This window comes from Sparassis crispa, assembly GCF_003851025.1.
Source record: "Sparassis crispa DNA, contig_000007F, whole genome shotgun sequence".
NCBI classification, from domain to species: domain Eukaryota; kingdom Fungi; phylum Basidiomycota; class Agaricomycetes; order Polyporales; family Sparassidaceae; genus Sparassis; species Sparassis crispa.
In genome coordinates this window covers 1,089,867-1,103,188 of record NW_020939754.1, presented here as the reverse complement: position 1 = coordinate 1,103,188, position 13,322 = coordinate 1,089,867, and the positions used below count along the sequence as shown (strand labels likewise).

The following is a 13,322-nucleotide window of genomic DNA, read 5'->3' as shown; positions in this document are numbered from 1 at the left end:
TAGTCATCAAAGGTCATCAAAAGTCATGAATTCATCACGCAGAGTTACTACAAATGAGAACAATTTGGCACTAGCGACACAGCAGCGACACGCCCCTCCCCTCCTCGCGATGAGGCTCAAACTCTTGAAGTGGCCATCTTCTTAAGCTTGCGCTGCGAACCGAAGTGTCAGAAGTAGATGCGAAGAATGGGACTAGTATCATACCTGCTGCACGATGACGTCGACTTCTGCCTTAGATGGCTGGGCGGTCGCTTCGGCGGACAGAATGATTGATACGAGCTTGTCTGTAAACACGAAAATGAGTGCACCAAGTCATACAGAAGGTAAAAAAATGGAAAATTCTTACCTTTCTTAATGGAGGAACTCTTCTTTCCAAGCTTCATATTGACCGCCAACTTCCGATCGATGATCCATTCAAACAATTCGTCTCTGTTGAGCGACTATCCGGTGGCGCACATCAGTGAAAATAAACGGTAAAGGCTAAATGTACGTACAGTGATATATGCACGCGGGTCAGAATTGCTGTTGGCCATAGGTTTGCCACTACCAGACGAGTTGGAAGGGCACGAATCAGAGTTCATGGACAAACCGGTGTTGGCAGAGGGCTGAGAGACATTGACCAAAGTGGTGGCAGAGGGGGTAAGAGTGGCGGCAGAGGAGTCAGGAATACTGGTGATGGCGTCAGCAGTGGACATGGTGCGTGAGTCCGATGATGTGAAAGCTTTGCCCTTCCCCTTCACAACAGGCTGTAGTGAACATATTTAGAAGCAACACCCGCCAAGATAATATAGCACTTACTCCTCCTGCGGCTTTCCAGAGCCTCCAAAGGATTTCGACTGTCATCTCCAAGTATGCATCGCTAAGATACGTGTTCGTTTTGATCCCGCTGACAAAACACACATGTCTTGCAACCTTGCACGTCTTGATGGTGGTGGCAATTAATCTTCGTGCGGCCTCACTCCCAATGCCATCCCATGAGACAAGCGTGGAGCTGGACGTCATCGAGCCTGCTGTAAACTGGTAATGGCCCCACACCGTTCCAAGATTGTCTTCCGAGAGGTCGGGTGAGTTAGGATCAGCGTTCTCGATGCGCTCGATGAATGTGATGACTTCCGATGTCGGAGAACTGATGTCGAATACAGGTGTGAGCTTCATGGAATTGAGCAGCTCCAAACCACTTATTAAATCCGGATGGCTACTGGACAAGGCATCTGCAAGCAAATAAATAAACAAACAATAATGATGAACGAAGCGTACCTATCAAATTCTCGATTGACGGATCGACATTGATGAAGCTGATGTCAATGGCGCTTTTCACCGTTAGGCCAGATACCGAAGGAGAGATGACAGAGGCAACGACAGAGGGAGGCGCAGAAGGCACTTGGGCTATTTACCATGAGGTTCAATAATGCAAAAGGACCATGTAAATTTACTTACCGAGAATATTACCGATTGCACTCAGCTGTGGTTCCACAGGCATGGTCACTGGGGCAGACGTTAGACTCAGCTGCGGTTCCAATGCAGGTGTGGCCACTGGGCCAGATGTTCGACCCTCTGCATGTTGCGATACCACACCCGCGACAGGCTTCTTCTTCGGCTTGCTTGAAGAAGTGGAGTGGACATGGCGCCTCTTGTTGGCAACAGAGACCTGCGAGGCCATCGAGGCGGAGATTTCACCATGCTCAGATGCACGAGTGTTGGTGGCGGAAGTGCTGACGTGACTAACGTCATCATCATCATTGTCGAGTTCGGAGTCGGGTTTGTGCTGCTGGAGCAGCATAGGACCAATGATGTACTCTGCCTTCCAATGGTCTGAGCAAAGGGCGAGCAACGGTTGTTGCTTCTCCATCTTCAGCATGGCTGCTTCCCATTCGCGTGGATATGCAGCCTTGAATACCTTTTTTGTTCGCTTTATGTTGCGATACTGACAGTCTCGAGGAGGTGGAAGAGAGAGAAGCTCGTTCTTGACTACGCGTGCAGTCGTCTGAATTGCGTGCCACTCTGCGCTTGAGATGAGGTCACCGTTCTCGTGTCGAACGGCCTGATCCATAGGAATCCGTTCAGGATTAGCTACCGTGATGTGGACATCGTCGTCCTTCTTACAATCCTCTTTGTTCCAGAGGACCGTGAATGGATATGTCTTTTTCGGCACAGGAGGAGAGACGATGCTGCTATCTTGTGAGATCGTGCCACCGCGATGCGAAACAGAGTCGCTTGGCATGAGTGTCGAAGTACTGTGTAGTATATAGGTTAATCGGATCGAATATGAGGGGAAAAGCTTACCTGACAAAACTTGGGGATCGGCTCTTCTCGGACTTTAAGGCCTGCAGCTCTTGTGTCAACTGCTTATTTTCTTGCATAACCTGCATCAATTCAGTCTGTACATCAGATAACTTGACCACCTGAGCACTTGTTCTGCGCAGCTCGGTGTACAAGTCGGCAACGTGGCGATTCTTCATAAGTTCGGAGAGCTCGAGCCCTGCAATGTCATGATCAGTGAAGGACTGATGAAGACTTGCAGATCCAGAAGGCAGAGAGAAGTTAGTAGAGAAATCTGAAAAATTAGAGGGTTGGAACGACATTGCTAGGTGGCCAACACAGAGAGCGCCATGTCCGCAAGGTTTGAGTTTTCGAGATTTGTCAGCAATCCAAATTAGGAAATGGACCACGTTGTAACCAGACAGATGCAACGCGGCTATTGGCCGTACCGCTCTCTTGCTCTCTGACTCTCACTACATCTCATTACACTTTTCTGACCAGCTCTACACTCCTGAGACTAAAGACAATATGCTTTGCCAGTGCAGTCAATGCCACCCTGGCAAGGAACGTGGTCCCAAAACTATTCGAAAACACCTCTACAAAGATATTGAAGAGCTTGAACATCTGTTTCACACAGAGGAGTTTCGTGACCATCTTCACACCTGTATTTCTTTGAACACTCAGACACTGTGGAACATATCATCAGAAGCTTCCAGTGAAATATTGGCTGCTTGTATGTTTTTTACTTAGTTATTTGTAAATCTTACAGCTAATATAATTATAGACTCAGACAGTTTGAATCCTTGTATGTTTTTTACTTAGTTATTGGTAAATCTTACAGCTAATATAATTATAGCCTCCAATGCTAAGGACAGTTTGAATATAAGTGAGGAGAGAGATCTAGTTGATGAAAATATGGAAGAGGTATATGCTATGGAAGTGGATGAAGATATGGAGGATGATGAGAAGGAAGCTGAGGAAGAAGCCAATACAGAAGCTGAGGAAGAAGTCGAGGAAGAGAATGAAAATCTTCTTATATTTCCTCCTCAAATTCAAGAAACTGACTCAAGTGATATAGATTCAGACGATGGTGATTCAAGTGGTATATTTCCTCCTCAAATTCAAGAAACTGACTCAAGTAATATAGATTCAGATGATGGTGATACAAGTGGTATCAACTCAAGTGATACTGAGACTCAAGACGATATCGCGGAGCCTGCTCATTTTCAATATCCTCAAGCACGAGTGGATCTTCAGAAAGCTCTCCTGAATAAATATTCCTGTCCCTCGGAGCCTCCTTTCTCTGCATCTCCACCACGGGATTTATCTAGGTCTGAATTTCAATCTCTTCGACATTATATTGCTTGGAAGCTGTCCAATGGAACAGTGAAAGCATATAACTATTATGCAAATGTTTTGGCAGATGCATCCCAAGTGGATATCTTGTCCCTATATTTGGTCCGCAAGCTAGCAATGACCTTAACAGACACCACACCACTGCAAATTGATATGTGTCCACAAAGCTGCATTGCTTATACTGGTCAATTCGAAAAGATGGATACCTGTCCATTTCTTCGAGACAACAAACTCTGTGGAAAGCCACGGTACCGAGCTGCGAAAAAGCCCAGAGCACAGATGCTTTATACCCTATTTACTGCAGTTATCAAGACCATGTTTGCAAATGTGGAGACTTCAAGACTTCTACGATATAGGGATAAATGTTTACAGCAGACCTTAAAATTGCTTGCAGAAGCTTCACAGGTAGGTTTTACTTATATATATATATTTAATATGTTTGAAACTGATTTAGAATTTTCTAGTCTCAAAGGCTCTATTCAGATTTTGCAGATTCCAATGTGCACATCCATCATTATACACAGATGGATCTATTTCGGGATTCACGAGATATTGCATTTGCCTTGTCCACAGATGGTGCTCAGCTCACAATGAAGAAACACTCAAACACATGGATCCTTATCCTGATCTTGCTGAATCTCCCTCCAGAACTGCGCTATAAATCTCATCGCATTCTCATTCCTATGGCTATTCCAGGCCCACAAAGTCCAGGAGACATTGAATCCTTTTTGCGACCTCTCTTTGAAGATCTAGCTATGGCAAGTGAGGGCATTTGGATGTGGGATGCCATCGATTCCTCGTATTTTGTTCACCATGCTTTTCTTTGCATGGTCCTTGGAGATATGCTGGGCTCTGCAAAAATGAATGGAATGGCAGGACACTCTGGACTTCATGGTGATCGATTTAGTGAAGTACAGGGTGCACGCTCGAGCCTCAAGAAAGGAGCAAAGGCACAGTACTATCCTATATCACCTCCAGATAATGCAAGATATAATCCCAGTTGCACCCCTTTCTATGATCTTGACAATTTACCATTGCGGACTGGAACAAAATATTGGGACATCATTGCAAAGCTTCTGCATGCTACCTCAAAGAGAGAACAAGCTGCGATTACACGAGATACTGGAATTTCTCGTATGCCTCTAGCTGCAGCAAGTCATGCATTCATACATCCATCCTTCTATCCTTTGGATCCATTTCACCTCCAGTATGAAAACCAAATGGCTTTTATATGGGATTTGTGGACTACTTTTAGTTCACCTCAAGATCCAATTCATCTCAGCAAAGAGAAAGCAGCATTATTTGGAACTCTGATCTCAGAAGCAATGTCCTCACTCCCTCCATCATTCTGTGGACCAGTTCGTGATCCTTATTTGAAACGACAAAGCCAGTACAAAATCTACGAATGGATGGCTTTGCTTCATTGGTATATTCTTCCAATTGGATTGGAACTGGGCTTCAATTCTATGGTCCTTTACAATTTTTCCCAATTTGTGGAAATTGTAGAGTTTGCCATGACAATCAGGCCTAGAAGCGATGCCGATATTCACTGGCTTCACAATATGATCAAGACATTTCTGATAGGTTTTCAGACACTATACATTGGAGTCGATCCAGAAAAAATTTTAAGATTTCGGCTATGCATTTTTCAGTTGATTCATATGCCCATCCACATCAAATGGTATGGCTCTATACGCCTTGGCTCACAAGCAACTATGGAAAGAACTATTGGGGAACTTGGTTCAAAAATTCATTCCAAGAAGGCACCATTTGCAAATTTGGCCAACCTAATTTTGGAAAGACAACTTGTTGAATCCCTTCTTCTATACTATCCTGCACTCGCACCGACTTCGAAACAACCAGACACCAATAAGCCATTGCTTTTTTCCAAATTTGCAGTGAACAAAAAGGAGCGTAAACCAGGAACGGTATTCTATCAACAATTACAAGCAATCTCAGAGTCACAGCAGATTGCTTTCAATCTTGATGCAATTGTTACAAGATATGGAAAACTACGTGTAGGCAGTCAAGGTGCTGTCTTGAACAGCCATTTGGGTGAGCTTCACCAAGGCAAAATTCCCTCAAGATCTCATCGCTACTTCGAGGGTCATCTGGCTGGAAGTACAGCCCCAATTTTTGGTGAAGCACTTGCATTCTACCAATTCAATGGAGAGGCAATAGCTGTTTATCATCCAATCAATGATATACAGCATCCATTGAAGACTTGGAAGGGGAAGTGGTCTAATGAGATCAAAGTTGCCCCAATTTCAGAAATTGTGGATGTTGTTGGAGTATGGAACTACAAGTCTGTTGTCTATGTGCTTAGAAAGCATCCAGGACTTGATTGGTTGACCCCGGAAGAAAGGGGAGAGGCCAGGGAGGCAGAGGAAGAGGCAGAGGATCTAGAAGAAGGCTTTAATACATTCTAGCAGATCTCTTGACTATTGCAGACTACTGTATGACAAATTTCTTGGCATTTTTTTCTCAATTTGTAAGCTGACAATTTTTGTGACTAGCAGTAGACTATAATGCGACAACGACTGTATACTGTTTGACTACATATGACTTTGTTGGACTTCCCGTTTTTACAGAGGGTGACTGGTACCACCACCTAAATAGGCAGTCACAGAACAGTCGCAGACTTCCGTAGGGGAGCTGCGGTTAACCGCCTTGCAACTCCCTCTGGCAGAAAACGTCGCAACATGGATGCTTTGTAACAAAGATGTCTGCCCAGTCGACGTCCTGTGCACGGGTGTTCTCTATGGCATGGCAGAAATCCTCAAGGTCAGTCCCCCGATCCCTCTTTCTGGCTGTGTATCGGGGGACTGGCGAGTCGAAGGTCTAAAAATTTCCGGGATCGCGCGGCAACGCAGAATGGGCCGACACTGGCGATTTATGCACCAAGTCGAGACTGACGTTCAGAGAGGCTGGAGCAACACCGAGACGTCGTTAAAAGCCCAACGTCCATGATGGTATCCTCGACAGAAATGGAGACCGTGTCATACGACGTGCTCATCGTCGGTGCTGGCATAGCAGGCTCATCCTTGGCCCATGCTCTCTCCTCACTGAAGCGCTCGAAACCTCTCCGCGTATGTGTCCTGGAACGCTCTCTCGCTGAGCCGGATCGCATTGTTGGAGAACTGTTGCAGCCGGGAGGCATCGCGGCGTTGCAGAAACTCGGGCTGGAGTCCTGTCTCGAGGACATTGACGCGGCGTCATCCCATGGCTACTGTTGCATTCTCCAGGACGAGCGGGTGCACATACCATATCCTGACGCGCTCGTGGGGAAGGGTTTCCACTACGGCCGATTCATCCAAGCCTTGCGAGCGAAGGCCAAGCAGGCACAGAGCGTGGACGTCGTTGAGGCCACCGTCACTGAGCTAATCGAGTGCCCACTTTCTGGACGCGTCTTGGGCGTGCGTGCTACGCGTAAAGATGGCGAAAATGCCGACGGTGAGAAGGAGGCGTTCTTCGCAGACCTGACCATTGTCGCCGATGGCTGTTTTTCGAATTTCCGGAGTACGGTCCTGGGAGGCGCGGGCGTGAAGCCAGAGGCAAGCAGTCACTTCGTCGGTGTCGTGCTCAAAGACGCCAAGCTGCCTATGATGAATCATGGAAACGTCGCGCTGATTCACAAGCATGGTCCCGTACTCTTCTATCGGATCGGGGAACACGACACGCGCATGCTCATCAACCTCAAGAATCCTCTGCCATCTGATATCAAGGTATTTTCACGCGTAGTTTTTATGGACCATGTCTGACAGAGCTTTGCAGCAAACCCTGCTCGCAGAGGTCATTCCTCAGCTTCCTTCATCACTAGGCGTAACTGTCCAAGAAGCCTTGGAGAACGACAGAATACGTCGGATGCCCAATTCAATCCTGCCTGCTGCCGAGCAGGGAAGTCGGCATACAAAAGAGGGCGTGTTCCTTCTTGGCGACTCGTGGAACATGCGGCATCCTTTGACGGGCGGTGGCATGACCGTCGCATTCTACGACGTCGTGTTACTAAGGGAGCTCTTCAGCGAGGTGAAGGACTTCGCAGACTGGAGGGAGATCTCGCATTTGCTCCATCGTTGGCATTGGTCACGGAAGCGATACTCGAGTACGATCAACGTCCTGAGCGTTGCCTTGTATGCTTTGTTTGGTGCAGAAGGTATGCGCGCCCAGTCTGCTATGCCATAGCCCCGACTGTATTGAGTTTCTAGACGAATTGTTGAACGTGCTTCGCACCGGCTGCTTCAAGTATTTTGAGCTGGGCGGGAACTGCATATATGAGCCGGTACTGATCCTTGCAGGGTACGTCCCCTCCGCCCGAGTGTTTTACTGTCGGACCTTAACATCAGATTCAGAATCAAGCAGTCGCCAGCACTGCTATTCTACCACTTCTTCGCGGTCGCACTGTACGCGATCTGGGTCATGTTCACTCATCCTCGCGTTGTCGCCACCGGTGACGAAAAGCCCAGACTAGAGGCCCCACGAATTGACGAATATCCAGCGCTATTCATGAAGTGCATCCAAGTCGTGAGTGGTTTTACTTCTTCCAATTCGCCAGTCGGGTATTGACGAGCTCGCAGCTCTGGAAAGCGTGCATAGTGTTCCTGCCACTGATTTGGGCAGAGATCCGGTGGTGGTAGACGGCTTCGGACAGAAGATATGCTACCTTACAGATTAGTTGTAATAGATGCCGGACATGATACCCCACTCAGTGTGAAGTAACGTCTGCGAGCGTCGCGCAAGCTTATCAAGATCAACTGGGTATCGACTGTCATTGAATGTCACAGTACGCCGTTTTCGAATTCATATTCAGAACCCATGTTTTCTTCTTCTCTTCCTGGTGCTCCGACCTTCACCCTTAGCGCCACCCTCGTCCACCTGCTCTCTATCACGCTTTTTCCCCTTCTTATCCTTGGTCACAACGTCTCCCGCTGTCTCCATATTCTGACTGTTTCCAGTTATCGCAGCGTTCTGAACGCCCCCAGCGATCTCAACGTCTTGACTTTTCACAGCCGTTTCTCGCATTTCCTCTGGCTCGTCCGCACGCTCCTTTCCCTTGGCTTTGATCGAACGACTCGGCCTTGCCTCAGCCATCGCAGCGCCCGAACTTTGTTCTCTTGGGTGGTCGGAATAAGCGTCTGGTCGGCTGTCAACAGCGGCTTGCTCGCTCGTGCGCGATGACGATGCAGCCGCTGGACCACGATCGTCTATAGATGGACCTGCTGGTGCACCACTGGCTAGAGATCTTTCCTCCCCGGAGGAGCTGTTCGCTACGTTGCGGTGATCGAAAATGACGGTAAGCGGGAGCTTCTCTAGGACAGCCTTTGCCTCCTCTTCAGACATCTCTGCCACGGGCTTGTCGTATTCCAGCCCGATCGTAACTGAACACATCTCAGACTGCGGCTCGCTAGCGTATGGCTCGGGTAGCCCTTCTGGAGGGACCAGGTGAGACATGTGCTCTTCTAGGTGCTGCATTTTTACACTGAGCGACCGTGACGACCTGTCAGTAAAATCCCGGCGGGTGGAGGAAAAGGACCCACTTCGTTTTCCGCAGAGAATAGCCAATACTCGCGGCGTGCCCAACAAGTCCGTCTTGGTCGAACCAGATGCGGTCCTGCATATTCTTGACATTCGTAACAAATGCATTCAAGTGAGATTCCAAGTTTTCCCTGTTGCGCAACATCACAGGGACCGCTGAGCGCATGGCACAAAATGCATTGGCGACATCCTGGACCTGTGGTGTGAATGGCATACGGACTGGTTTGTCAACATCCACCCCTGTTTCTGGCCTAGGCTTGGTAGGGATGGCCGGCAGTGGAAATTCTGGGCTCGTGGATGGGGGTGGAGATAATCTTCCTGCAGCAGCCTTAGCCTGCACAGCCTCATGCTGCAGATTGGGCTTCACGTCCATGCTTCGAGACGTGCCAATCGTACGGAAGAGAGCGATGAGGTTTATTTCTTTCCCTGAGGGATTCGGTAGTGCTTGGAAAGGCCCTGTGCAGGAAGCAAGAGTAGGAGGGCGAGGGACGGGGATCGTAGGCAGCAAGACGGTGCCAGCCATGGCTGGGTTCCCCAGCTCTTCCACCATCGTCCTCAGATTGACCACCATGGGAAGCAACTTCTTCAGTTTTGTTCTGACATCGACCGGCATGAGCGCGCCGAGAATTCGCAGAAGGATGGATACGTACTCCAGTACTGACGAGTCCTGATAGGCATTCACGATGAGATTTACCAACCCGTCATTCGTCTCGAAGAGCTCCTTCATTTGCGATCCAAGTTTCTGTTGAATCTCGTTCACGCGCTCCAACAGGTCCCGCTGGTTCTGCATGACGCCGCATACCAGGCGGCGCGTCGCTTCTATATCTTCCTTCAATATGGCGCACGCCTCCTCAACACTGGATGCCCCCTCGATGTCAAGATAGAACTTTCCTTCCATGTGTCGGTCAACCAGAGCACCGGTTTCTGTGGCGTCTGGTAGTGGCTCACGCACCGCACGTGCAGGAACTTCAACGATGTTGTTATCCCGGGTGGTGTAGTGCATCATGTCCGAAGGTAAACCTTCAGCGTGGGTAGTCGGAGCAGCCATCTCAGAATTAGTATGCGGCCAGGGTGAAAGGTAAAAAGTGAAGTGAGTGGGTTTACTGTTTATATATGAACCGCGCTTCTGCCGACCTGGTGTGGCGCAGAACAAAGAGATAACGATCCTTCATACCACGTTTACCGTTCAGACGGATCCGTGCGCTCTGAATGTGGCGCAAAACAATTAGACCCAAAAAACAACAAATGGACATACCCCGTTGTCACGGTACGACTGTAATCAAGCTGACCAACTTCACTGTGCAGCAGAACGTCTGTACCATCAACGGTAGCTCAGGAATGACTGCCAAGGGTCATTTGACCGTGAAGCGTTTCTCGCATTGAAAGGTTCTGTGAAGACCTTTGCATCATGCATCATGTCTTGAGATCTCAGCAATGCCTTCGACGGACTTGGATGAGGGCCTGAAGTCAAAGACAGAACAGATCTAGTCTCGAACCTCGTATGAGAGGCCTCTGAGAGGTCCCCCATGGGAAACGTTGAGTTTGAATATTGACGTCGGCGCAACGGCAGCTTGCCCTCACATGATTTGCACATGATCATGACGCGAGCTTCTGCTCGGGTGAACGCCGAGCTCCCTCTGTGCAGTAGGAAAATAAATGCATTGCACAATAGTTCAGCAGGCGAAAAGTGCTGAAAAAATTGCCACTCATTTCCTGGAAGCTATGCTAAAATTTTTGTATGCGTCGTATGTCACATTGCCTCCTTCACATCTCAAGTTTTGTACGCATTTTGGCCGCGCCGTCGGCATGGTCAAACTCCGCCGTTCCCACGGGGGACCTCTCAGAAGCCCCTCATACGAGGATCCAGCCTCTATATAGAGGAACGACTCTTTCTTCCTATATACTAGAGGCTGGTTAACGAGCCTAGAACAGATCTACCCATGGAGCCGACAAAAGACTTGGACTGTTATATATGCAGACCTCTCGCTAAGATATCAGTCAGTGCGTTAGTTCTGCAAATTGTCCGCTCAACCAGCGCGTCGACGACAGGGCTCGGGTAGATCTCTAGAGTTACAGGGTTTCCATAAAACCTTGCAAACGTCGCGCTTTCTTTTCTGGTGCGATCACCTCGCTTTTGAGAGCCCCGGAACAGTCCGACCTTCCCCATATGGCAGTGTGGCGATTTTCATTGTCTGTGTTTGGCCTGTGTACGAGACAAGGGGGAGCATAGAAACGGTGCAAAATACCGAAGAACGCTGAAGGCCTGTACCTATAACTCATGGATACTCTATAGAGGGGTAATTGCTTGTGGGATGCACCTCAACGGAGCGTGGGATACTGTAACAGCCTCGGCAAGCATTCCGAGAGCCAGATGAAGAACGCAGGACATCAGTCCGGATCCGCGTACTCGATGTCTCACGACTTGCCAAAGGACATTTCACATCATTGTGCATATCCTAGTGCACAAGGGTGAGGCGCATCTACTTTCGCGTTCTCCGTGTTTACCTGATTGTTCCAGTCAAAACGCGAGACGATGCCATTTATGCTGGGTACAATGGATCAGTTGTTCCCACCTAAACCAAAGTGGACTTTTGCAGACATTCCTGATCTGTCTGGTAAAGTCATCATAGTCACCGGAGGCAATGCTGGCATAGGCAAGGAGACCGTGAAGGTGAGGGTTGGTTAACTTTTTTCGCCGTGTCATTTTTACAATATGTCTGGAGAAAGCAACTCCTCCTGCATAATGCCAAAGTCTACCTTGCTGCTCGGAACCCACAGAAGGCACACGATGTTATTGAGGACCTTCGCGAACAGACCAAGAAAAAGGCGGTCTATCTCGAGCTCGACCTCGCCGATTTGAAGTCCATCAAGGCTGCCGCAGAGGAGTTCACAAGGTGGGCCAGTGTTTACAGGGGCTCTATCAGCAGTAACTTCAGATTCTTATCCCATATCTACAGTAAGGAGGCCGAGCTTCACGTGCTATTCAACAATGCTGGAGCCATGAACGTCCCCAACGACCAACTGACGGCAGACGGTTACGACGGTACTTTCGGCACCAACGTCCTCGGTATGGTCATGTTTCTTCCCGCGATTGTACTCATTTATAACTTCTAGCGCAGGTCCCTTCTATTTCACTCAGCTCCTGCTGCCCATCCTTTCTTTGACGGCCAAGTCCTCTCCCCCAGGGACGGTCAGAGTAGTGAACTCTACCTCTGTCGGTCATGTGTTTGTCAGGACGGTAGACCTCGATACGCTGAAGGACACAGCGGCCAGACGACGCATGTCTACTCAAACTTCCTATTATCAGAGCAAATTCGTGAGTGCACTCATTCGGTCACATACAAGCACAATGAGAATTATTGTGTGCAGGCGAACATAGTCTATACCAACGAGTTTCATCGGCGCTATGCTGACCGAGGCATCGTCTGCATGTCCGTGCATCCAGGCATGATTGGCACGGACATATGGAAAGGAAGCGCTGCGTGGCTGAACCTTTCTGTTGTGCGTTCCCGTGCTGCCCTGCGATTCGTCGTCATCTGACGCTTAGCGGTGTATAGAACGTGCTCTTCCTCCATCCCGTATGGAAGGGGGCAATCACTCAGCTATGGGGTGCGACCATGCCGGAAGGCGCAACGTTTGGTGGGAAGGTGTGTATCGTGAACAAATACGAGGTGATTGCTAACCGTCCTCGTACGCAGTACTTGATACCTTGGGCCCGGGTCGGTGCAGCTAAGAGAGAGACGAACGATCAGGAATTAGGCCGGAAGCTCTGGGAGTTGTTAGAGGAGCAGATATCTCTGCAAGCGTAGTTCTGCCGGTGGACCACATATGTTGTGGTTTTCGCATCGAGGCTTCTGCCACTCTAGCCCTCAGGAATATAGTCTGGGCTTGCTCGTTTCTATTAATGTATCTTCTTGGAACTATGAGTTCATAGTCTGTCAAGCTTCAGTACTCAGTGGTGGAAGGTCCCCGACTCCAGGAACTGGAGGAGGGCTTTGGCAAGGGGAAACGGCAGACGCCTCTGCGAATGAAGTTGTGCGAAAACAACATCAGTAAATAAGTTGAGTAATAACACTTACGATTTGAGTCTTGACTCCGTCTAGGGTTCCGGTCGCGAACGTCGCTGTTGCACTGGACCTGTCGACACTGTTCGAGTGCAGGTCTATTTACGTAAG

The 13,322-nt window shown here is 48.8% G+C and overlaps 4 protein-coding genes across 4 annotated transcripts; 2 read left to right on the top strand and 2 right to left on the bottom strand.

The window, feature by feature from the left end:
* Nucleotides 1-116: 116 nt before the first annotated feature.
* Nucleotides 117-2,582, bottom strand: SCP_0803610 (hypothetical protein; the record flags this gene model as incomplete). Its single annotated transcript, XM_027760951.1, has 8 exons — nt 117-152; nt 205-284; nt 347-440; nt 495-746; nt 799-1,211; nt 1,258-1,386; nt 1,438-2,234; nt 2,284-2,582. The coding sequence occupies 8 exons, from the start codon at nt 2,580-2,582 to the stop codon at nt 117-119; spliced, it is 2,100 nt and encodes a 699-aa protein (XP_027616752.1).
* A 3,999-nt stretch (nt 2,583-6,581) lies between these two features.
* SCP_0803600 (Probable squalene) lies at nt 6,582-8,249 on the top strand (the record flags this gene model as incomplete). The annotated part of the gene is made up of 5 exons (XM_027760950.1): nt 6,582-7,340; nt 7,390-7,768; nt 7,821-7,911; nt 7,965-8,136; nt 8,190-8,249. The coding sequence occupies 5 exons, from the start codon at nt 6,582-6,584 to the stop codon at nt 8,247-8,249; spliced, it is 1,461 nt and encodes a 486-aa protein (XP_027616751.1).
* Nucleotides 8,250-8,418: 169 nt separating this feature from the next.
* On the bottom strand, nt 8,419-10,195 carry SCP_0803590 (hypothetical protein; the record flags this gene model as incomplete). The annotated part of the gene is made up of 3 exons (XM_027760949.1): nt 8,419-9,091; nt 9,150-9,743; nt 9,798-10,195. 3 exons carry the CDS (start codon nt 10,193-10,195, stop codon nt 8,419-8,421), a joined length of 1,665 nt encoding a protein of 554 aa, XP_027616750.1.
* Nucleotides 10,196-11,701: 1,506 nt separating this feature from the next.
* SCP_0803580 (Uncharacterized oxidoreductase) lies at nt 11,702-12,956 on the top strand (the record flags this gene model as incomplete). Its single annotated transcript, XM_027760948.1, has 7 exons — nt 11,702-11,818; nt 11,875-12,041; nt 12,105-12,214; nt 12,267-12,463; nt 12,517-12,648; nt 12,705-12,794; nt 12,846-12,956. The coding sequence occupies 7 exons, from the start codon at nt 11,702-11,704 to the stop codon at nt 12,954-12,956; spliced, it is 924 nt and encodes a 307-aa protein (XP_027616749.1).
* Between the last annotated feature and the right edge of the window lie 366 nt (nt 12,957-13,322).